The 26,946-nt window shown below is 35.3% G+C and overlaps 1 protein-coding gene across 1 annotated transcript in view; it reads left to right on the forward strand.

Annotated features, from left to right (window-relative positions):
- Fstl5 (follistatin like 5) overlaps positions 1-26,946 on the forward strand; it is a 398,938-nt gene that overhangs the window by 310,965 nt on the left and 61,027 nt on the right. Inside the window, exons 11-12 of the mRNA XM_005344117.3 lie at positions 11,860-11,886; positions 17,273-17,391. Of these exons, the coding sequence (XP_005344174.1) occupies positions 11,860-11,886; positions 17,273-17,391 (146 nt within the window). The remainder of the gene's footprint in view (positions 1-11,859; positions 11,887-17,272; positions 17,392-26,946) is intronic.

Raw genomic sequence — 26,946 nt, forward strand, 5'->3', positions numbered from 1 at the left:
CATGGATTATATCCATGGATATGCATAGGAGTGCAGGTGCCCACAGTAGTCTGAAGTCTGAGTTGGAACCTCTGGAGGTGGAGGTATAAAATACTGCTTGCAGGCTGCCCAAAATGGCTCCTGGGAACCTGAACTCGTATTTTGTCTGAGAACAGTAAGCACTGAATAACTTACTGAATAACAGTAACACTACCTCTGAATCCTCTCTACAACTCTGCAGAACTTCTTAAAGTCTTATGATGCATTTGCCTATTTCATAAAAGGAAGAGAGTATTAGTTTGGCTTAAAGCCTGGCATTATCTGAATACTTCAATGCAAACCCGGAGTCAGAGCAGATTTTGGTATTACAAGCACGCCAATGAGTCATTTGTGAGAAAGGAGAAATACATAAAAGGGAGGTTGTGTGGATTCAATGAAATCTTGTGAATGTCTGCATGAAAATGATATAATCATGTGAAATTGAATTTATAATTAATCAAACAGTAATTAGGATAGGTAGAACAGCCCTCTGCTTATTTTCTTATTTCTTTATGATCCACAAATGTAAAGATTAGTAAGGTGTTTGCAATCCCATTTTAATGGGTGGCTCCAGCTTGGTGCTCAGCAACTCAGTCAGCTACCAGAATAGAAACAAGCATATGCAAGCAAAATGGAGTAAGCTAATAAATGAGAACAGCTACTTCTCACTAAGTATTTTGTCCAGTACTCAATAGAAGTGCTATACTAATAATATTAAAGCACAACAAAAAATGAGCATTTCAGTTGGAAGATTTCTAAAACTGCACATTTTATACTTGTTATGAATGTTTCCCCATTATAGGTATACTATGAAGGAAATGGTCTATAAGCTTTTGCTATTCTGTAGAATTTTGTTCTCAACAGCGAAAATGTTTATGCTATGTAGTTTGCACACCATTCTCACATCATTGAGATAAATTGTAGAATAAGTCTTTCAATCTTCTGACCAGCACATGCTGAAATTATTGGCCTCATTTTTCGTTGTCTGAAACCTATAAATGTAATAGTTCACAATAAGAAAGGTGGAATGCTGTCTTCTGCAAAAAGTCATCCATTTTTTTACATTTTTAATATTAAGACCTTTTCTAAGATTTACCAAAATAAGAAAGGTTTCATTCATGTTGCTTAAATTTATTTTAATACATGACAAGTTTTTGTGTATTTCTTTTTATCATCTAAGTAGGAGTTAGCCAGATTTCTGTCTTCATCATAGGAGGATATTTTCCTCTGATTGTCAGGGAAACCTATATATTAGAAACTCATTACACCTATTTGACGGACTACAATAATGTGGGTTACCTTCTGTCAATCTTCCTAAGATTGTTTGGCATAATGTAATCTTCAAAAAATATATTTGCTTTATTAGATTACTCAGGCTTCTAAGAAGAAAATCAGTATTTTTACAAGACTACTTCTTCATAATATATAAGTATATACAAATAATCAGGGTCTAAATTTTTGTCTTCAGGCTTCATTGTGAACTTGAAGTTACCCCCATCCACACACACACACCATAAGAGCCTGCTGTGACAAAGCCTAAGACATAATTTGCCTCTCAGGTGCCTATGTGACTTGAACAAAAAACGTAAAGGGGTACTTTTGACTTCAAAGCTCCACTTGAAAAAATTCTGTGTAATCCTCAAGAAAAGTGACTAGCCAAGACATCCACTGACTTTCAGACCATTGCATTAATTCTAATTGTTTGCTTCCTCCATTGGATCTTAACTATGTTATTTTATATTTTTAGATTTAACTGTGATGGAGGTTAATAGCATTGAAGACATTTGCTAAAACAAGTATCTAGGGGATCTGAAACCCTTGGCTGTCTCTAGCATATGCAAAGAGCTCAGGTGTTTCATATAGTTGCAATTATCATTACTGCTCTGTGCTGAATAATGGATAAAAACCACTACCTGAATAAAATTATCAACAACACATTTGGTTATGGTATTCTTAAAGAAAAGGGGGATTTTACTTATTTTATACTTAATATCAAAATATTTTAAAGTATAGCATTTTTATAAATTACTTGATCAAATTTTAGAAGGTGCAGCAACTGTTTAATAATTTACTTTAAATCTTAGATATTTTTTTTTCTGCTCAAAGTACCTAAGTATTTTTGTGGTTCATATTTATACAGCACATTCTTCCTCAAGATTGAAATATTCTTCATGAGCATAAGATTTATAGTTTTATTAAAATAAGGTCATTTGCTTCTGGTAGTGTGAGTGTGAGAAATAAACTATTTTAGGAAAGTATATATCTATATATAAGGGCAAGTGTTTTTACATCTTATCCATCAGGCTTGGGAATGTTTTATTTTTAGTCTGTGTGTTTTCAGGAGACTGCACTGAAAACCTTCACAGTAGACATCAATGCCCCTTTTCTAGAAACTTCTCTCCACACATCTGATTGACTTTTACTCTGATGCTTCTCCTCTGCTAAGCATCTTTAGCCCGCTTCCCTTCTAGTCTATCGCCATAATGGCAACTGCCACAGTGTCGAGGCTGCCATTGCTGGTTCTGATCCCTCTCTGATTTTGAGAATACATGGAGCAGCTGGCATTGTTCTCTTATTAGTTCTCTTATTAGCTATTGTTTGGGAGCATAGAGGGCAAAGAGGTGTAGAGATGCAGCAAGGACTCCAGAAGAACAGGCCAGGGTCTTCCTTTGGCCCTTTCCCAACACTCACTTTCTAGTGAAACAATTAGACATATTGGTGTAACTTAGCAGTAGCATTAATATTTCAAGCAGGAAAGACAAGAGATAATAATATAAGCCACAGCCTCTAAGTTGTTATCTAAATTCGAGGGACAAAAGTGTCCTCTTTTTATTCAATATTAGATATCAATGATCCTTATGCTTAGAATGTCACCTCTAAAAACCATGTGGAATTTTATTATTAATATATGTAAATTAAGCTTCATCTGGCGTTGGCCACCTTGTGTTAAAATTTCCATGACTGACCTTGACTAGGCCCAGTTTTTGATGCACAGTTTTTCACACAGATTTTATATAGGCAAATACAATATAGGGGCTTGTGGAGCTTACAATGGATGCTGCTCTCTCTGATCTCACCTGGAAAATAAATATATTTTGGCTGAGTTCCAGCCCATGTGTCCCTGACATTCTATATACTAATGGCCCAAAAGTAAAAGCTCTACCCTTTTGGAACTACTGACAAAACTCAGAGTTAATGCATGTTTTTAAGACTTCTCCTACTGAGCTGCCTTGCCCGTGGGGATCCGAACTCCAGTCCTTATACTTTCAGAACAAGGCTTTATCCACCTCATCATCTCCCCAGACCCTGTCTCTTCAGATTTAGAGACAGGTAATATTGAATAGGTAAGGCTTGCCTTAGATGTCCCTAAAGTTTCCCTGCCTCTGCCTCCTCAGTCCCAGAATGCATCTGTAAACCATTTAAAAAATCTAGATGATTTTATTTGTATGGTTCTATGTGTTATAAATAGAACTTACAGCTTTGCACATTTTAGTCATCCTCTGCTCCGGAGCCCTTCCATGACTATTGCAAAAATCATATTGTTGCCTCCCGTTTCTTGATATTTAGGTCACAAGCCAAAGGATTTGTCTTTAATGATGTTTCTGGGGACTTTTTTTTTTGTTTAAAAACATATATGTATCTATATATATGCAAATGTGATGTACTTACAGGTATCCACATACATATACTCATGTATTATGTATGGTCTAAACACTGTTCTAAACTCTTCTAAAATTTTATCTTATTTGATGCTCATAAAGCCAGTACTAACTCTTTGTCTCTTCACAATCTTACAATACATTTTCTTCAAATATATCTTAGGATGAAGTTCATTAAGGTTACTTCAGAATCAGTATTTTTATAAAACACTTTTTCCCCTATGAGCACAGGTCATTCAGTGTGACACCGAATGTGTTTTAGTTATTATCTGGTGTCTGTTAATGATCCAGAAACCATATTTCTAACCTACTTCAGAGATTTTCTTGTTCATCTTTTGTTGACCTTGTACCCATACATCTGTCCTGTTTTCCAACTGTAATGTTAAGACAATTTTACTAAAGTACAAATTGTGTTTGCCGGAATGATTGAACATCACTATTTAATTTATTTGTTTTGAAATCACAATTTATATCTTCCCCCAGGAATATCTAACAATCTGTATTTATCTTGATAAATGATTTTTAAGAATGCCCATTTCCTTTAAATGATGGATATGGTTTTTACACTGTTTATATATCTATATTAAAATTATATTTTTATATCACTATGTTAATTATGCTCTTAAGGGTATATTAAACAGTGTTGAGTTTGAAATGCATGCTCAATAATAAATAGTGTTAGAAAGAATGGTCTTTTATATTGGCAGTGGTGGTGCACTTGGGAGGCAGCAGAGGCAGATCTCTGAGTTCCTGAGTTTGAGGCCAGCCAGGTCTACAGAACAAGTTTCAGGGAGGCAGTGCTATGCAGAGAAGCCCTGTCTGGAACCAGAATAAAAAAGAATTGTCTTTGCAAAATCCTAGAGTCCCTACAACAGTTTTAGAGAAACAAAGAGTTTTTATTTTTCTTAATTAGCAGATGTGCTAATTTACATCCAGCTGGTCTTCTATGACTTTGATAGTTTTATCTCTTGGATAGTAAGAAATAGCGATGGACAGACTGTTGGACTACACTATATATATATTTTTTACTGTGTTCCACTTTTGAAATATTTTTATTAGTTAGAGCATCTTGAGTTTTTTCTGTGATGTATATATCTTCATAGACAGTAACTATTAAATGCCTGCTTACATGCCAAGTACTGGAGATATTTTAAAATCATTTAACTTTACTGCTCTGATTGATACTGTGGTGCATTTTCTAGATGTGGAGAGGAAAAGAGGAAATCACTTGGCTTCTGGCACATGATGGCATGGTTTGGAGTCACACCAGAGGACGCATTTCTCCCAGTTTATCTCTACTCACCAAAGAATAGTTACTAATGTTAGCACTTATTACATGCAATTAAGCAAATTAGTTGAGTAATGAATTATGAAAGTTCATCCATACTTCCACACAGTAATTAAGTCAGAATTTCCATGTCTAGAGGATTTTGGGTGCTAATAATCTGGATTGGTGGGTGTTAGCTGTAACGTATTCTTGAATTTTGTTTTCTTATATGAAGAACAGGTAGGTCCAAGGTGACTTGCTGAACACTTGATTATAATGTCTTCTATATTTCTCTACTCAAGTTTAGATTTTGTATTTTTTTCAAGACAGGGCTTATCTGTAGCTTTGGAGCCTGTCCTGGAAGTAGTTCTTGTAGACCACGCTGACCTTGAGTTCACAGAGATCAGCCTGCCTCTGCCTCCCAAGTGATAGGATTAAATGCATGTGCTATTGCTGCCCAGGCAGGAAATAGAATTATTTTAAAGCCACTTTAGGGGCATTGTGACCTATGCCTTAGAGTTTCAGAAAATTCATTCTAGAGTAAGCTCCTTACTAGAATAGGAGAACACTTGAATGGTCATGAGCAGAGGGACAGTGTTGGGGACCAGCCTCAACAAAAACACCTTTTGACAGATAGGAGGGTGGGTATCAGAAAAATAAGAGCACAAAGACATGAGGAAAATAATAAAACAGAAAACATAGGATAGTATTGGGAGGGAGTTCCAGTGAATACTTCTATCACCCACATTTAATTTCCAATTGTTTAAAATACTCCTGATCTCAAAAGGTAGAAGTAAGATAAAAAGAAAAAAAACTGCATTGACATAGTACAAGGGAAATAAACAGACCAGTTGAAGGTTGCAGCCTACATTCTGTTGCTAGAGAAAAACAAGTTCACACCCTAGACAAAACATTCTGTAGGCAAACTACTCTCTAGGTGGGATTCATTGTTATCTCCTTAAGGGAGTAGGGATTTAGTTGGATCCTTAGACTTTTGTTTGGAGTAGAAACAAATTTACTATTCTATTCTTGAAAATATTATATTTTCAAGTATTATATATAGACCTGCTGACAATAACCTTGAGAGAGCAGAATTCTCTGATCTAAATCTAGATGGTACCTTTGTTTGAGGGAGAAACACAATAACCTTGAAGGAATAGAGGTAATTTCCAACTCTCTGACCTTGGTGGAAGGTGGAAATAGTCTCACATTTTGGGGCCTCCACAGGACAGTGAAGAATTCAGACAACTTGTCATCACCCAGTGTCACAATACCAGCATTATCAGTGAGTCTGCTTAGAATCTAACTCCAAAGCTTATTTCAGTCTTCCAAGTGAGAATGATCCATGGTAGAATGTTGTGAAGGAGACTTCATGCCTGCTGACACCACATAATATCTTGATGGGCTGCTGGCTTGTACCCACTCATCCACATAAAAAACATACAATTCATTAAGTGGCTACAGGTCAGGACCTACCCAGTCATACCAATGAAACAGTATATTTTTCTAAACCAGTAAGTCAGACACTTTTGGAAACAACCATGTTATAGCCTCTGTATTTTGTGATGCTGTTGATACATGGTTTTTACTTTTACAAAGCCACAGCTCTCTTTGGGATTTAGTCGCATACACTTAGTTGCCCATAGTAGACTTTCTTTGCTTCCTTAAATTATTTCTTATTTTAAAACTTCCATGAACTCTAAGCTGACATTATTCAGTGATCAGTGATAGACTTCTCTTCAGTATCTGAAAACCTATATTGGACAGTCAGGGACTTAAACCCCCTCATGGATGCCACTCTTGGAGTGCAGACTCTTCTTTCCCAGGGTTTAGGTTATATTTCTCTGCTTCATCTGCTGTACAATCTTAAGGTGTTTGTTTTTTTTTTTTTTACTCTCCATTTCCTGGCATAGTTTCTTAATGCCTATTATAATATCTGCAACACAATAATTGGATTATCTCATCTCATCATTTTAAACCTGGAGCTATCATTTCCTGTCTACTTTATGATCATCTCCTTATAAAAACACTGGACACTGTGGCCTTGTCTGCTAATATAAAACACAGGTTGAAACTCTAGAAACTGGGAAAATGCCTTCACTCAGGGTAAAAAGAGAATTAGTTTATTTTAAATGTGTTTTTGCATCAGGCATGTGGCACGCAGTGAACTTGACAGAGTTAATATAGTTTCTAGCCTAAACATAGCATTTTCAAACAGCTCACGTTATTTCCCATATGTGCATCCAAAGAAAGCTCTTGTCCTATATTGTTAACCATACTGATTTTTAGATACATTAAATTTTTATCTTAAGATTGTCTTATTACATTTGCTTGGTAATGTAAATGTTAAGTCATTTTCCTAAATCTAAAAGGAAAGCAGACAATAAGACATTTAGCTTAAATGTTATGTTCACAAAAGTGCACTTTATCAAAAAAAAAATGTCTCGCAGTGGTAAAAAATTGTCAGCTTTCAGAGAAGGAGAAAGGCAAGGAACAGACATGCTGAGGTGAAACCATAGGCATAGACAAAGGAAACAGATGTTCTGCACTAGAGCACAATGTTATGTTGTTAACTGCCTTACTAATGCTGCTTTTAAAATATCTCAATTCTTCCAATTCACTTCCTCATAGAGCATGTGGATGTGGGAGCCATCACTGTAAGGGGAATGACAGGCTCCTAATATATAAAGTAAGCAAATCAGTAAAAGAATTAATAATAAAACATAAATACCAATATCTGGTTTCTATATTATTGATCTACATTTTCAATAGAGTATGTTTATTATCATCTAAAACAATCTTATATTCAAGTTATTTTTGTAACTAAATATTGAACTGTGAGGTCCATAATTTGAAAAGATTAATGTCCAATGGGTTTTAGAACTGATAACTTTTATGTTATATTTCAGAACAATTTAAGTCATAAGGTTATGTGAAATATTACTTAATCTAATCTCTTATTTATAGACAGGGTATCTATAGATAATATAATAAGACTATATTAAAATGAAACAAACAAATCACTCACCAAAAATATGCTAGGGGAAGAACTCTGGTAGGAGATTCAGGAAGACATAACAATAGGTGTGAGAGAGGGCATGAAATAAGGTTTATTTTGGTAGTTTGTACATGCTGGAGTGGTGGCTCTGACGCTAAGATCATCTGCTGCTCCATCAATTGCCACATCAATCAGAAGACAACCATGTCAAACTCCAGTTCTTAAGGTTCTGATGCCCCATTTTGGCCTTCAGATATATTTGCATTTACATGACACACACACACACACACACACACAAATAAAAACATTTAAAATATTTTCACAAAGCTTTGGAGGACACATTTTCTGTGTTTGGATGTGTGTATCCATGTATTATATACACATACATATGGCTAGATAAAGCCATTCTAAAACTTAAGGATCTGATAAATCTATAGATAAATAAATAAACAAATAATGCCATAATTATAGAATTAATGTGGTGGACATGTAAGTATGACATTTGTTTATACGATTTGCAAACATGTTATCAGATCACTAATTCTCAAGTTTATTCATGTGCTTTAATTTATATTTAAGTATTCAATAAGTTTTGTTCATACTTATTTGTGCAAAGTCAAACAGCAAATCACCTACCTGAAGCAACTCAACGAGGAACTCTACCAGCAGTTACACTTGCTGCTCAGAACATACAAGAAGCTCTTTGGCAGAGAAAGTTCCCCAGAGCAGAGTATATCAATCGAATATGAAATACTAAATGAGCATTGGTGACTTGTCATACATGAGTTAAAATTATATCAATGAGCAGGTTATATTTAGGAATATATTCACATACATCTACATGTATGCAACAACAATTAATGGAAAAGAGAGGCCACAAATCTGAAAGAGAGAAAGACCAAGTGTGTGGAAGGACTTGGAGGAATAAAACAGAAGATAAAATGATGCAATTATAAACTAGAAACAAAATCAAAAGAAACTTTAAAATTCTCCACAACACTTGGAGGAACTAGCTAAATAAAATGCAGATCCCCTAGGAAACATGCAAACACTTTACATATGTAGTGCACATATCTTGATGACTAATAGAGCTTTGTGTAGTTCAATCATTTTGTCCTATCCTTTAATCTATGCAGTATTTTAGTTTGATAAATGGAAAAAATAAAAATGCATTTTAAGTGGTAGCAATATCTGAAACTTACTAAAATGAACTATCTGAATGTTGGGAGCAGTGAGACCCCAGGTCCTGAATTTCTTGTAATCCCCTGATCTGAGTGCCTACAGCTGCTCTGAGCACGAGACCTTCGGGAGTTCCTGATGGCAGGAAAGTGGTTTCTGGTGGGTTGGCTAGGGTGTGGCTATCTCTATATAAGCTGCCCCTGAACACAACAAAGGAGGCATTCTTGGGGAATTCAAGGATGACCCATGTCGCTGTTTCTCTGTCTGTGTGTGTCTGTGTATTTTAACCTCCAGCCCCCTTGCTCAAAGATCGCAAACTGGGTGCCAGTGCACAGACTGCAGACACGGGGGCGCAGTGCGCGGCATCTGAAGACCAGTTTAGATATGCTAATTTAAATGAATAAGCATGCTGCAAATTTTTATTTCCATATTATATAGTCATGAATGATCATAAACATCATTGTTACTTATGTATATTTCATACAAATGTTGACAAAAGGCAATGGAAAGATGTAACAGGGAGAGATCTTATTTGGCCAGAGTATTTAGAGTCAAAGGCTTTTGTTTTTATATACATTGTGGTATCAATCTTAGGGTGTAGGTACTAAGGGGTTGCTCTACCAATGATCTGCACTTCCAATCCCTGCTTTCTACATTTTAAAATTATGTAATATTTGAATGTTTTCTATCTATATTATATTCACTGTCTCAGTCTTGAAAATAAGTATACATTTAGTAAATATAGTATTTGAGAGCCCTCATTTTGTATAACATAAAATCACCAATATGCTTTAGATTTTAGGCATGAACAACATCTTATAATGTGTCATCTAGTCCTTCTAGAAGAAGAATGTGAATTTGTCATGATTTATTTTGTATTTTCCTATGCAACTACCCTGACCAGCTAACTTTATATGTATTTTTATTGAATGTTTGTAACTTAACATAACTCCCATTTCTTATAGACTTTCTTCCCTAAACAATGTGGTTTACACTTGTAATACCAGCATGCAAGTATCTAAGGCAGGCAGACAGCAGAGAATTTGTGGCCAGCCTGGGCTACCTGATCAGTTTCAGACCAGTCAGGGCTACTGTGTGAGATAATGGTTCAATAAAACAAACAAACAAAATAAAATGTGTAGTTTTGGCTTCACACAGATGTTGATTTTATTTAAGAAAAGTGAGTGCCAAACACCTAGTAAGTAATTATATATGTAAGCAATGTTTGTCACTTATTCTTTTAATTCATATTGTTTATTGACAAAAATATAAAAACTGTTAACTTTGAATTTAAAAAAAAGAAAATGACATTTCCATTACTTCTGTTCTAATATTTTAAATTTCTATTGGTTTAGTCTCTATTTAGTATTTAATGAACCCATTCTTCACAAATAGGTGGTGTGTCCTGAAATTAACAAAATATTTTTATTTTATTTTATTGATCTATACATTTTTCTCTGCTCCACTTCCTTCCTCTACCCTCTCCTTCCACCCTCTCCTATGGTCCCCATGCTATCAATATACTCAGAAGATCTTGTATTTTTCTACTTGTCGTGTAAATTAGATCCATATGTGTATCTCTTAGGGTCTTCATTGTTGTATAGGTTTTCTAGGGTTATGATTTATAGGCCTGTTTTATTTGCTTTATGTATAAAACCCACTTATGAGTGAGTACATGTGATAATTGCCAGAACCTGAAAACAACCTAAATGCCTCTCAACTGAAGAAGGATAAGGAAAATGTGGTACATTTACACAATGGAGTACTCCACAACAGAAAAAAATAATGACATCTTGAAGTTTGTAGGCAAATGGTTAGAGCTAGAAAACATCATACCGAGTGAGGTAACACAAACACAAAAAATATTTTTACATATATTATCATTGTGTCTTGTAGTAGGATTTAATTTGTGTTTTAATAAATAATAAAGCTTACTTGAAGATCAGAAAAGTAAAACAGCCACACTGGCCAGCCTCACAAACCAGGAAGCAATGACACACACTTTTAATCCCAGTAGCCACACCAGTTTACCATAGAAACCAAGCAAGAGTTCTGCACACCCTTAGTCCCAGAACTAGAGAGGACTATAAAATGGGAGAAGACAGCTATTCCTGGAGGCTGGATCGCCATTTCAGACTGAGGTCAAGGTAAGAGCCAGTGACTGGCTGTTTGGCTTTTCTAACCTTAGGTTGAACCCCAATTTCCGTCTCTGAGTTTTTATTAATCGTGCTGCAATGTCTGGTTTGAAACAATGAATGAACTTACTACATAAAACTTGCAGGTAATATTCAGGATACTTTATTTTCTGGAGTGCTGCTTCATTGCAGGGAGTTCACATTGTGGGAAAATATTGTATATTGTAAAAACAGGAAGAGTTACAACTTTTTTGTTGGTGACTTTAAAATGTCAACTAATTCAATAGTTTTAAATACCAATGTTTGCTCTAAATGTGTATCTCATAAAAGCTAACTTAATATTCTCGATTAAGGATATAAAAGTATTCTTAGTCTGCTACAAAATCTTTGTTCCAAAAACTAGGTGTTTTAAATATTATGCATCTGCTCACACCGTCACCCCTTGCTGAGTTGCAAAAGTCTTTCAAGTACACCACCCCATACATAGACACTTTCTTTTCTAGATTTTGGTCTCCACAGTGATTATTCATTTTACTGAGCAACTAACTTTTCCTGACTTGTTTTTCTCTTCTCTTTCTTTTTTCTTTTTTTGGCATGCTGCAGTAGCTAACATATTATGGAGAGAAGAAGGTACTAAATTAAGTTATATATCATATTGTTGTGACTTCTTGGCTTGACTTTTACTATATTTGCGGACTATCATTTATTTCAATATTTGGCTTATTTTCACTTTGACTCAAAATTTAATTTGATTATACTACAATTTTGTATTATATTCCTGGCGCTATTAAAATATTTATCACCTAAATAGGACAACCAAATAGATTAGTGGATAAAGGCACTTAAAACCAAACCTAAAGACCTGATTTAATCCCAGAACATATGGGTGAAAGGAGAGAACCAACTTCTATAGATTGTTCTTGCGTCCTTTTGCATACTGTGCTCCCCCCCACATACCTAAAGCAAATATAAAATATAGGTACTCTTAATTAAATACAGGTCACTTTGATTCATTAATAATAGAATCTCTCTTTATAATACCTTTAAATTGTTTCAAAAGTTTAAAAGCAGGTCAAGACAGTTAAAGCAATTGAAATTACCATGCTCTCCATGGTAACCTTGGTTAAGTCAGTCTAAGAATAACTATACAACTATCTTATGAAATGGTTATATTTTGTATAAAAATGAGTTACAAGTTGAAATGTAAATCAAACAGTTTCATTACAGAACACACGCCTGCCACTTTGTATTAGTCTTAGTATTTATTTCTAAAATAAGTGTAGCTGTTACTAATACTCAGAGGGGCTGCTCTTGGCTTTTAAAACAGTAGTCAGCATTGAATAAATGTTATATAATACAACTCAGGAACACAATTTCGGCTGCCTTCTTCACTAGTCAAAATGTCTGAGGAAAATGGCCTTCTCACTTCTGCTGCCAATGAGGAGGCATTTTGGCTTTCTCCCTCAGGCTCTTCAAACCTCCCTCATGATCTTCTTTTCTGACTTTTATTGAAGCGGTTCTGCTGTGGCCACATCCCCCTTCTATTCAACTTGAATATTTCATCTTCAATTGCACAAAGCTCAGTTAGATTAAAGCCTGCATTGACTTGACTTTTAGTGTTTCTTTATACCATATTTCTTCTTGAGAACAAATAAATATTTCTCTGAGCATTGAAACACTTGTTTCAAGCTATCATTGTGATGGAGAGTACACCTCCTCCTGAGCAGGAGATCAGTAGCCACAGACTTGGTTCTAGTAGTTGAATGTGTGAAAAAATTCAATGAACTATTGTATCTCTTAGCTTCTCGCAGCAAATCATACATTCTGAGCACTCCCTCCTCAAATCTGTGATATAGAGATCAACATAAAGTGCACGAAAAAGTCCATATATTTTAACTTTTATAAATGTTAGCATTTTTAATTTATAATATTTGACATACAATGATCATGTAATATTAATACAGTAATTATCCACCAACTGGCTCATCTCAGGTAGCCATTAAAAAGGGACTCTGGTGTAAATCATTCTGATTGGTGCACTCATAGTGAGGTAATTCACACTTCTGTACTAATAGTGCCTGTAAAAGATTGGACACCATCACTCCCAGAAGTCTTTACAGCAAAAATGAAACAATGAGTAAGACATTTTTTTTTCTGTTACTCTTGGAATTGAACCCTGGCCTTTGTATATAGCAAGTTTCATTTTATTTTATTTTATTTTGGTTTTTCGAGACAGGGTTTCTCTGTGGCTTTGGAGCCTGTCCTGGAGCTAGCTCTGTAGACCAGGCTGGTCTCAAACTTACAGAGATCTGCCTGCCTCTGCCTCCCGAGTGCTGGGATTAAAGGCCTGTGCCACCATCGCCCGGCTAGCAAGTTTCATTTTTGTAAACATACTATAAAGTCTTTATTTTCAAGTATTAATATAATTGTTCTCAGTGTACAAAGACAGATTTAGCAGCTAAATCGTAATACAAATAATGGTTACATTTAAAAACAGAAAAGAAAATATTCTATTCAGGGAGAGAAAAGTCCATATTAATTTTTAGCTTAAAGGAGATTTTGTTTGTAACATGTAAATGTATACTGAGAATCTTGCATATATGTATATATTCATATATGCATACAAATATATTTATAGTCACTGGAAAATGGAAGTATAGTATTAATTAAGGAAACACTTCCTAACTATTTAAACTCAGTGATAAAACTTTGATTAACAAATCATTATAGGATTTTAAGTAGTTACTGACAGTGTTACATAAGCTAAGGTCATTTGACAGTTAATTCCAGAACAAGTACCACTACAAGATCCTTTCCTCTATTAGCTTAAATGTGAATCCAATATCCAGAAATGACTCGGATCATATTGGAACAAAATTCATCATGAATGTACTGTTCATAATTAATAGTAGAGATAACAGGGTACAAAATCACTCTATCACTGCCATGCCCCCATGGATTAAATATGAGTACACACTGCAATCATATGTCCTTCATTGTATTAATATTGAATTAAATGTTCAGTAAAGATTAGAAATAATTGCTATTTATAAGAGGGAGCGTCATTATTTCTGTGCCTTCTATACACTGTATATAAGGAGAACAGAATCCAAAGAATCTAAGATAATCATGAACTAATTTCCAGATTAACAGCTAGATTAACAATTGATTTGGAAATGACATAATACAGGTGTTTGTCTCCACCAACACATGAAAAATGAAAGAGAAAAAAACAAGACTGTTAGAACTAGCAAGGCAGAAGCGTTCACTGAACTATAATGTGTTGTGGCATTAAATACACATTATCATTTAGTGTAATTGAAAACTGTAGGACTAATTATTTTTATTCTGAGAACCATGACCACTCTTCCTTTATAGCACTATGTATTGTTTACAAATATTTTTTTCTAATATGCATGTACATATTAGCACTTTGAAAGGCACTGAGTATGTAGAAGTTTGAGAAGACAGGGAAACCTTTTTGCTTTGGAAAAAATACTTAGCATGAAAAATTCCGTAGTTTCAGCCTAAGTAGTCAAAATAAGTAAAAATATTCTTTAGGTATAAAAAACACATCATTTTTTTTAAATACTGCATTTTCAAAAGTGATTAGCAGACTCAGGTTATTTTGCATTTTTCAAATATTTTTATAATGGGCTTAATATGAGGCCCTAGTTTAGTTATCTGCTTATGAATTAATATTGAAGATGCAGATGATATCACTCCTGGTGGTCTTCAAGAAAACCATACTTCTTTGTAGAAGAATGAGCTAGAAAAGTGAATGGCATTTTACTACAGCAAGAATATGAACAGAAAGCTCTTGGTACAATCTGAAAGGACAAAATATGAGAAATGTTCTACTAGAAAATCAACTTAAAATTTTTGTGGGATTATGATATATATAATCGGTTATTGTGGAGAAGATAGACATTTAGCACAGACTGAGCAATCAAAGTAAGTTCAAGGGAAAATGAACACAGTGAAGAACTGACCTTTCACCTGCAGTTATGTCCTGTCCGTGAGAGATAGCATCATTGAATATCAACATTCACTGCTTCTTAAAATCTTATTGTGTGCTAATCATTCATTTAACTCTGATTCCGTAGATATCATTTGATTCTCACCAATAGCTGTGTGATACAGGTCTTAGCTCTAAATTCGATGTGGATAGTGATTACACAGTTATAATTCCATGTCCAAAAGTGAATATTTTCAGGGTGATTTGATAAACACTAAGGGATTATTTTTGTACTGGAGAAAATTTAAATGAACAAAACAGAGTAAACCCCAGGTACTTAACTATTTATATTTTACCTGTGGCTGGTATCCTGGGAAATATTTTATGATTTATATAAGTACTGGTATGAATTCATATTTTAAAGGTAAGAAACAGAGTTGCAGGCTTAAATGTGTGATTTGGATAAATTAGATATTTCCAAGGACACTTGAACTCAGAAATTAGACCAGTTCAGTAACTCAGAGTGGGATCCCATTGAGTATGTAGTTTGAAAAATATGGTTAAATTAACCTTAGTGAAGTATAAAGAGAGGTGAGAGGTGAGAATAGTTCCAGAAAATTAGCAGATATTCTGGATGGCAACTCGTTGCCAGTTTCAAGTGTACATTGATTCATGATGGTAGCTCAGGAGCAGTTTGGGGTACAAAGATATTTATTCAAAATTGAGAGGAGGATTGTAAGAAATACTCCAGAGGTTTCTACACGGTTCAGACAACACAGTGTGACTTGTTTATGTTTGATTGTAAATTACAGCAGCAATATACAGGAACTAAAATATTAAATTGATAGTTATTAATATATAGCATATATTAGTGTTTACATGTAGGCTTGACTAATACAAATAAGAAGTAGCGGTCTTTTTAAGCCTTATAGATATAATCTTTTTTAAGGCTTGAATATAAAATTTGCATTTTGTTATGCACAGGCATACAAATAGCTTAAAGCTGACAACCAAAGATTCTTTCTTATGAAACTTTTTGCAACAGATATGACTTGCATGTAAGTCTTGTCATTTCTGCTACTGTTTAGGAATATCTTCTCTTAATGTGCTGTTTTCTGGAACAATAGTTACCAGATCATTGCTGAAATAATCTACAGTTATGTAGTAGTATGAGCAGCGGGGCTGTGTCCCCAGCACCCCGGCCGCCTGCCCGGCTAGCTTATGCCCGAAATAACAACACACAAACTGTATTCATTTAATCACTGCTTGGCCCGTTTCTGTCTAGCCTCTTCTTGGCTAACTCTCGCACCTGGACTAGCCCGTATCTGATCATCTGTGTCGCACCGCTCTTACCGGGAAGATTCTAGCCTTTGTCCATCCTGGGTCTGAGCTTCATCGAGTCCATCTTCCCGGGAGCTGGGAGCATGGCTTCTCTCTGAGGCCTCTGCTCCCGAGAGGAGAGCTGTGGAGTCTGATCTCACTTCCTCTTCCTCCCAGCATTCTGTTCTGTTTACTCCTCCCACCTATGTTTTAACCTATCAGGGCAAGCAGCTTCTTTATTTAATTAACCAATGACCTTCCTCCATCACAGTTATTTCAGTACATATGAGTTATTACATAATGTAAATTCATGCACTATAAGATGAAGTATAAAAACACCATGCATAAAAACCATAAAATCCAAACTAATTGTTGAATATATTTTCCTCCCATCGATGAAAACAGAGATACTTTTCAATATGTCTAAAGTTTATGACTTTATATTTAGTAGCACCCAATTTATAAGATTAAATATGACTTAAGGCCCATAGATAAGTATTGGCATAAATAAGGAAATTTATTTTGTTCCCCATGGATGTGAAGCATGAGAGTGGATCTAGAAGACATGCAGGAAGGCCAGGAAAATGCCTGTGTGTGTCTCATGTAGGGAGGTAGTGTGCTTTATAAACATCAGGTAACCTCTTCAGTACAGCACTGCCAGGAAGCTAATGGGTGTTCAGTTATGTTGAAAGGTTTCTGATGATTCTATTTGACTTTGAAATGTGTTTTATCCTTAAGGTCTGGGCATTGGGAACATGTTCTATGTGTTTTACGAAGATGGAATCAAGGTGATCCAGCCCACAGAATGTGAGTTTCAGAGACACATCAAGCCCAGTGAAAAGCTCCTTGGATTTCAGGCAAGTCTCTGAAGAGTTACTTTGCTGTCTTAAATGAACTTCTATAAATAAAATTATAGTTTGGAAAGACAATGGAGCATGTAGCTATGTAAAACTTCTTAGGGGAGGAAATTCTAAATTTGTGATCTTATTTTGCTATTTTAATACTTGTTTATGTTATAAGTAATTTGATAAAGATAAATTTTCAACAATGAACACAACACTCAATAACTATCTCAGGCTACTTAGATACCTAAGTATCTACTAATTAGAACACCTCCAGCTTTTTAGGGTATCATTTCCTTAACAAAGTAAAAGAAAATAGGATAATTTTTAGAATGTATGCATTTTGGATATTTAACATTAAACTTATTTTACCTATCTTCTCTTACACAAAGTCAGACATATACTAAACACTCAAAATGTGATCATTTAAAATATGAATATTCTTTCATAATTCTCATTTAAATTCTCGTTTAAAGTTGACAAGGTCTTGGCATGTTACTAAAGAAGACATTTAAGTTCGTGGTTGAGAACTTGATTTTTATCTTCATCTAGCCCATCAGAGGCCAGTAATGCTGTTGTCTAATTATATATGAAGACAGAAATTCACAGCTGAACGCAAAGCCCACAGATTAAAAGCAAACATATACAATAATAAAATGAGGAACACATAATATTGAATTGAATTAAATAATTTTTTGTTACATGAAGTGTTTTTCTATATTTAAAGATAGAGAATATTGTTATTCCACTGTGTGTGCATATTGTGATATTCTGCAACTTCAAGTTTCCAATTGTTAAGTAAGTTCATAGGAGGAGGGTACAGAATTAGGTACGATGACAGTGTTTCATTAGGGAAATCTGTCTTCTTGTCTGTCTCCATATTTCCATCTCTCTCTGTATCTCCCTGTCTTCCTCTTCCCTTCCCCCCTTCCCTACTCTCCTCTCTCCCTCTCCTTTCTCTTCCTTACTTTCTCTCACTTCCGTCCCTTTCGTTCCTCCCTCTCTGTTTATCTACACATAAATTTGTTGTTTTTTCATTTTACAAACCAATCCCAGTTCCTCCTCTTATTCCCTCCACCTTTTCTTCCCACCCCTTATCTACTTCTCAGAGAGGATAAGGCACATCCTTTGGGGAAGGTCCAAGGCCCTCCCTACTATATCTAGGCTGAGCAAGTTATCCATCCAAAGAGATTAGGTTTCCAAAAAGTCAGTGCAAGCAGTAGAGATAAATTCTGGCATCACTGCCTGTAGTCCCACAGTCTACCCCAGCCATACAACTGTCACCCACATTCAGAGGGACTAGTTTGGCCCTGTCCAGCTGGAGTTGGTGAGTTCCCATTAGCTCAGGTAAACTGTTTCAGTGGGTGTCCCCATCATGGTCTTGACCTCTTTGCCCATATTCTCATTCCTCCCACTCTTCAACTGGACTTTGTGTGCTCAGTCCAGTGCTCTGATCCAGGTCTCTGCCTCTGTTTCCATCAGAGATGAGAGCAGGAAAAAAAAGATATTTTGATTGAGGGAGCCATTATGGGGCTAGAAAGAAACCCAGAAATAGAAAATTCCCAGGAATCCACAAAGATGACTACTCCGGCTAAGACCCTAAGCAATATAGGAGAAGGTGCCTGAACTGGCCTTGCCCTGTAGTCAGTGATGTTTATTTTAAATGTCAATGTAGAACCTTCATCAATATTATAATATTGAGATAGAATTTTGTCTGTGTTTGGACACTTGAGTTTTGAGACATGCTCACCATACTGGATGAGGTCAGTCACCTATGTAATCACCTTCTCCTTATCTATGTTGGAATTTGGCCAAGCACTTGAACCACAAGGTATGGTCAGGGCAATATAGTTGATCACTTCTGTTTGTTCTTCCATTAGTGTATGATGAGGTGTGCATTCATGACAAGCTCAAAAACTGCTATACATAAACACAAAGAGCAAAAGTAAAACACTTTAACAAAATGCCCATTGCCTTACACCACTGTGAGTCACTCAGTCTTGTCTAACTTTAAATCAGGGTGCATCTTATTTCTTCCTTACTTTAACATTAATCCCTGCTTTATAATTTCACTACAACAGTGTTTTTCTTTTGTTGTTTGTCAAAAACATTTCTAAGAATAATTTATCACTGCAGTTTTAGGGGATAAATTTAATCTCTAGTGCCTATTAATTCGCGATGATAAGATCTGAGGCACTGTTTCAATGTGCAAAAACATCCTTTCTTTGTAGTAGAGAAATTAAATCTGTCTTATCCGATTTTAGAGGATAACTCTCTTGGATATAAACAGTAGGGGAGAAATCTTTTGGAATCATTTTTTTACTCATGAATAAAGAATAAACATTGATAAGATATTTTTCAAAGTCATTTTCAATGCTAAGATAGTAACAGTTCAGTTTCCGACACAGGAAGTGGGTCAGTAAAGGGTAGATAAGGACTGATACACTTCACACCTTCCATCAAATTCTTCAAAAGGCGCTGTTTGCTTGCTCTACATAAAAATTCAATTTTGGTGCAATGTCAGCTTGCGTTAGGTTTCAGACTTTTGGAGAGCTCTGGCGAGGATGCGTTCAGTGAGCTGTGTTATTCCTTCATCTCTTGGTTTGAATTTTGCCCTTTGTTTTGTATCTCTGGTAGGCAGGACTTTTGCTTTATTTATACCAGCTCTACATACGATTTCATCTTGTCAGGGAGGGTATGATCTTCAAGTAAATATATTTCTCTTTTGGACTAACTGATTCATACTCAAATTGAAATAAGTTTGGAGAAAACATTCTTTCAGATTACAAACTGTTCATTCATTTGGATTTCAAGGACTGCCAATCTCATCTACCACCCACGAGATGTTTAAAGGTTTTTAATTCAATAACCTTCAAGTGCTTACAGATGTAAGTTTCTTTGGATCTAGCTGCTCATCTTGACAAAAAACAGGGTATTACTCTGACTGACTACTGGCCCAGTTTTGAGAAAATGGTCCATGTTTAACTATTCTCGAGCATGGACCAAAGGTTCTATATATGCATTAAATGTCAATTTTTAAGTGTTCTGAGAAGCAAAACTGATCTTGCAGTCTTTTTAGCATACCTAACATGAATCTCAAAGATTCCTCCACTTTAACTTTTGACTCCCTCATTTCAAGATTATTTTTCCCTGGAAAATTAGTAGGAATAATTTACTAGAATACAGAGAGTATGTAGTAATAGATCCTTAGTGCGATACCAGGATGAGGTAAGATTGACTCAAATTAACAAGCAGGAGCAGCCCATGTTTCTCCACAGGAGAAACCAACTCACCAACTCTCCTAGTGACAACTCCAATTTTCCCTTTGTCCTGTTTCTAACTCAATTACTACTTTTCAATATTAGGCACCCCAATACTTGTTTAAACAACAATCCTCTAATGTGGTGTGGACACTTTACTTCCAGGCATTGCTGGTGGGCAGCCCTCTAAATCCAAACTGCAATGCACTCTGGAAAACACATTCAGGACATTTCCGTGCACAGAGCAGTCTCTGTGGGACATTGCTCAAACAGGGCTTAATTTGCACAGCTGTGGAGTGATAAATTTTTATGCTTTTGTTCTTTTATATGTACAGTGACATCATGCAAAATGCAAAGAACTTTCTACAGAGAGAAATAGAAACGCCTTCTAAATACTCCTTCAGAGATTACTCTCTCTGTTTCAAAAGAAATATATTTATGCCGCTGTTTTTTGAAGTGTCAGTTGTATAGAGATCTTCTGATATTTCTCAAAATTCATGCCGTTGTCACACTCTTGCTCTATGTTTCTGGCGCACATCTATTTGTAAGCTCCCACTAGGGTGACTTTGGAGGAGGCTGGGGAGTTAAAGCATGTAGCAGTGTCCTGATAGAGGGCTGCAGCTCTCTTGTGCATTAGGCTCAGCAAGGTTCTAGAAGACAACGTATTAAGGCTTCTTCCAGGAGCTGTTTATAAAACCAGTCAGTTGTTTTAATGACTGTGAGCAGAATAATCAGTTTGTTCAAAGTTACTTGCATTTCTCACTAGATTTTTTTTAAAAGGGTAGAGATGTTAGGTGATTGAAAAAAGTAATACTACAGATATGATTAAGCATAAAAACACTTGAAATAAAAAGCAGTACAATTCTCAATATAAATAGTTTAAATGTGTTTATTTATATAATAAAATACAGTATTTATGGTTAATAAATAGAAGTTTATTATTGTTTATTTTTAAGACATAACAGTTTGTTCCACCATGTCTCCTCATATCCAGTCTGCATATTATATATTAAATTAGACAAAGTTTTCTTTGATACATGTCTTTTGAAATATCACTATTAAATATTTTATGTCAGTATGTTTTTGATAACTGATCATTTTAGTTAAACAATCTCTATTTAATTTTAAAGTATACTGAAAATTCTATCAGATTACAAACATCATCTGAATTTTCAGGAATGGAAACATAAATCATCAAATTAACAGTTTTAGTCTTTACTTTAATGTGAACCAAAACATTCTGTAGGCAACCAGTCCCTGGGTGGAATCCATAGTTATCTTCCTAAGGGAGTGGGTACCTAGTGGATCCTTAGACTTTTCTTAGACTTAGAAGCAGATCTATTTGTTAAGACCTTAAATACCAGCTTTGGATATTAGCCACACCTGTTGACAATAACCTTGAGAAATAACTCTGATCTGTTATTTGAACTGTTGACAATAACCTTGAAGGAACAGAAGGAAGTTTCATCTTTTTGACCTTTAGTCAAGATAGAATGGACCCATATCTGTGGGCCCTGTCATTGTACACAGTAAAATTTGCTACCTCATTTTCTGCATGCGGGAGGCTGAGGTAGGATGTCTGTTCGAATTTCAAAGCTAAACCTGATCTACATTATATGAGTCCAGGATAGCCCAGGGCTACATTGTAAGATTCCAGCTTAAAAACAATATAATCAAGCAATAAGTATTTAAAAAAATGTAAAATTGTTTTTAATCTTGCCCTATGCCTCACATGTGCAAAGCTCTGGATTCCATCACTGATGCTAGAAAAAAAAGGTTAATCAGATGCATTGTTCCTCATTAGCATTTTTATGTGGCACAGATTTCTGTGTAAACTACAGTCAGGTTTTAAAATAGAAATGTGTATAATTATGTCTGCAGATAGATTTATAATCTAGTGGAGATAATTCTGTTATGACAGGATTTTTTTTTCATCCAGTAGCAGACTCAAAGAACAAAGCAGCCTGTCTTCCACATCAGGCGCTTCCAACTAGACAATATGGGAGGGTGGGTGAAACCCATCCGAATGATGGGCACCATCTGCTTCTGACACTGAGCACTGCGGGATCAAAGTGGGGTGCTTGAGTGGTGTTACAAGGGCTAACTACAGTCAACAGACCGACAAGGAACTCAATCCACACTTCTGTCTCACTGACAATGCGTAGTAGATATACACATTGAGGAGGATCTTTTTTCACAACTAAATCAGCAAAAAGAGAAACCTATAGAATGCATAACTCAATGGCATCCCGAAAAGGAAGGGCTGAGAAGGGAAGGAGGCCACAGCGCACGTTCCGGGTTATTTAACTATTTTTTGTAATAGTCTGTTGCCCTTTTCTTTTATGAATTCATAATGACGAGACATAATTTACTTCAAATGAGATGCAACATTCAAGGTGAATTAAATCCAAATCAAAGTTACTTTAAATGTTTCAAATGACTAGATTTTTCCTTCTAAACTATTTCACAGTTAAGCCGCTGTCAGTTTGTTAAATAATGCTACAGCACTGTTTGATCACGGAAATGAATAGCCCAAGATAGACTTGAGGCAAAGGGAACACAGCAGTTTAGATCTTGTCTGTGTTTAGAATGGTGTACTGACAAATAACCAAAGGGCCACCTTCCAAAGTCAGAAAAATTATACTGTGTGGTATATAATTAGGGAATCAATGTTTTATTGATCTCTTTAATCCTAAGAATGTATTGAAAGTTAGTTGGAGTATTTGTGCAAATACAAATAAAACTAGGGTCTACGCTGTGTTTGAAGTTTGTATTCTCTCTTTGCAGAATGATTAAGGTAAACAATATATTTGAAAGGAATATCAGTATTTCAAATTGATGGACTGCTTTTCCTGTGACTATAATCAACTTTCTACCATTTTAAGAATAGGACAGTACGATGTGTGTATGCTGTGTTGTAACCGATATTCATTACTAGTTTTTCTTTGCTAGCCACCTTGCTAAGTGCACTTCATAAAACAAATTTATTACTACTTTGTGATTAAAAAGACCTTCATTATGTTAAGAAGCAAAATTAAACTGACTCGTTTAATTCCAGTTGTTCATGCTAGTTCTTAAGTTGTTTGAAAGTGAAGCTCCAAGTCCTACCTAATTCACAGTTATTGACAGTCACCATAATTACTATATCTCAGTGGGGTTTTGGTATTTGTTTTCATTGGAACACATTCTGCCAACTACTCTCTTTTGGTTATATGGCATAACTTGAAGTCTTTGACCGGGAGAGTTAGGTTAATCTCACTCACTTTCAAATACAAGCCTGTACAGTAGACACAACATTTCTATCCCTACGATTCTCAGCCACGTGAGCCCCTGCCTCGCCTAGAATTTCAATCTCTTGCAATGTCTAGGAGGACTGGAATGCTATCTAATTTGCACTTACTTATAATGTCTCCAGTTTTCTCATTATATTTTATCAGTATTTAATATCTAACTATTATTTATTATGTCAGATATCCATATAGAATTAAATTTTGATAAACATTTTACACTTAGATACAGTTGTGTCATTTAATACCTTTTGCTTTCATGCATGAATTGAAAAAAAGTTGATATAAATTGAATTTCAGTCTTATCAAAATCTAGATGAGTAAATGAGAAATGTCCCAGTAAGTTCAATAAGAATAGTCAACAACAGAGAGAAATCTGCATTTGCCACACGTAAAATCACTCAGAAACTCTTAAATGCATGCAGCCAAATCTGTGCAAACAATGGTGGGAAATGAAAACAAAGTTTATGTGAAATATATAGACTAGTGTAACTCCATGAAGTGCAGTCCCCAGAAAAATTCTACCTGAAAATAAGAGGTGAGTTATACTGATTACTTGAACAATACAAACATGATTTTGTTTAATCCTCACAATGACTCTGTCTGATGGAAAACATTATTATATGCATTTCGCTAAAGAGGTAATCACGGCTTATGAAAAGTATTTCCCGAGTAATATAAGGATATTGCTACGTGGTCCACCTGGGCATCATTAGCCTCCAGGCTGATTGTTCAGCTTCCCCTTTCCAGCTTGGCTTCCGCCTGCACACTGCCCTCTGCCTAACTCTAACACTGACAGTAAATTACACAAATGTATTCTTATTAGGTTGAAAGTAAGAATTTCTCTAGTATAGTCTTTGTGCTTTTGATGTCCTAAAATCAAAATCATACAATAAGATAGTATTCTAGTGTAGCACCAGTTAAGGTAGAAAACAGTCCCTAAATTGTATGTCCAATACTATTCTGGCTTACGCTGACATAATGAAATCTCTAACAGAATGTGACAAATTCATTGCTTTCCATTTCGCGGGTAGGTGGTACAGCCTTTGGGTTGTAAGCAGTGATTTCAATTAGAGGATGGATGGAAGTACGTTTATCTCAGTTCCTTTTAGTGTTTTAGAAAATCAGTATGGTATTCGCTGAGGCTTAGTTACATTTCAGCGATAGAGCCCTTGCCTAATGTAAGCAAATCCTTGGGTTTTCATCCACAGCAACCAAAGAGGAAAAAACAAAATGTCCTTTGGTTCTAACTTGTTTAGTGGTTTATTTTAAATATAAGTTGTAATCATTGTACAAAGCAGAATTGGAAAAGAAAACATTACAACTATAGTATTTATAAATTGTTCAGGCAGATTATATACATATGTATACAGAGTTTTATATACACATATATCTAAAAACTGTAAGAGATTCCATTATAATACAGAATTAAATATTCTGATGCAATTTCTAAATGATGATTATTTTATAACATTTATGAGAAATTGAAAAAAAATCACCCAACAAAAACGTTTGTAGCCTAACATATGATTTTCCAAGTATAAATGGAATATTTTATTTACATCAGTGGAATCAAATTTTGATCACATTGGATATATATATATATATATATATATATATATATATATGTTTTTTTTAATCTAACACACATTTTTTAAACTAGGAAATTGTGACAAAGGAGCTCAGTCTAACTTTTCTTGTTTGCTTTTGGTTAGTCAGTTGTTTGGCCAAATGAAATCCTCCAGATAATCCAATAATGTTCACTGAAGCCTGCACTAGTCAAGCCTGCAGGAGGCTCTAAACAGATGTTTGAAACTCTAGGTTATTTTTAGCTCAGTAACTGATGGTGGTCTCAGAGACAGCAGTGCAGAGACCACATTATGGTTAGTACTGCTGTAGAATTGGAGTTCCAAGACAGTGACTGAAAAGATGGTACAAAGAAGGTTAATACTTGATCCATTTATTATCTACCACGAGTAAGATAACACATATTTATGCCCCAAATTCTTTGCCTCATTATCATATTTAGTAAATGTGTCAAAGGCTAATCTTTTTATTTGGGTACAATAGGATATGGCTTTGTCAAACTGTTGGACACGAATATAAACTCTGAGGAAGTCTAGGCAAGAAAATCCCTGGGACACATTGCGATAGATGGGTTCACATGCAGAAAAAAGGACTACAGCAACCAAATCTACATTGAAAACACATTGATTAAGAAAATGGGTGGTGTGATTTTAAGAGCTGAGGAAAATTATTGTTTCTGTTTGCTTTTTAATAAAATCTACTGAGAGTAAAAAAACTTATTGAAGATAACATAAATTGGGTTATATGTTTTGAGGATGTCTGTATCGTTAATGTTTGTATATAGAGAGGTTTATCTAGTTTTAAACACTGGGTTTGGTTAACTGCTGGCTTGAAGGATACATCCGATCAGCTGTCTGCTGTTTAGTATTTGAAAGCACTTTGTATAAAATGATTTTAGTAAAATTATTGGGCTCAGCTAATACAATCAGTTTATACAACATACGTGCTAAGAAGGAATGGTTAGTGCATAATGGAACACAGTGGTCCCATATCTTTATTCTGTGATGTGCAGAGCCTGCAGCATTAAGGATCAGGGACCACAGTGACTCATAAATTGTCAGCAGTGAGAAGAGCAGGTTTCCCAATTCTCCTTCTCCTTCTTGCCAGCGGAGGGATTTCTCTGAGCTAGGGAAGCTGCTTGATGGAAAAGCACAAAAATGAGATAAGACAAAGCTGCTCAATCCAGTCTCTGTTCACTGGCTACTGACAAGCAACAAGAGCACAGTGCAGCAGCTTGCAAGCCCTCAACCTAAGTGCTTATGTGTACCTACTAATTAGGATGTCAGACCCTGGCCCCTTGGTTCCAACAACTTTTCATTTATTCCCTGTCTACAGCATACTCTGGGATGAACCCATGCTGCTGCTTAATGCAGCGTCCAAGATAATTTGTGTACATTATAGGACATCTCATGTACCACTAATGGTGGTGGGTCATA

This window comes from Microtus ochrogaster, chromosome 1, assembly GCF_000317375.1.
Source record: "Microtus ochrogaster isolate Prairie Vole_2 chromosome 1, MicOch1.0, whole genome shotgun sequence".
NCBI classification, from domain to species: Eukaryota; Metazoa; Chordata; class Mammalia; order Rodentia; family Cricetidae; genus Microtus; species Microtus ochrogaster.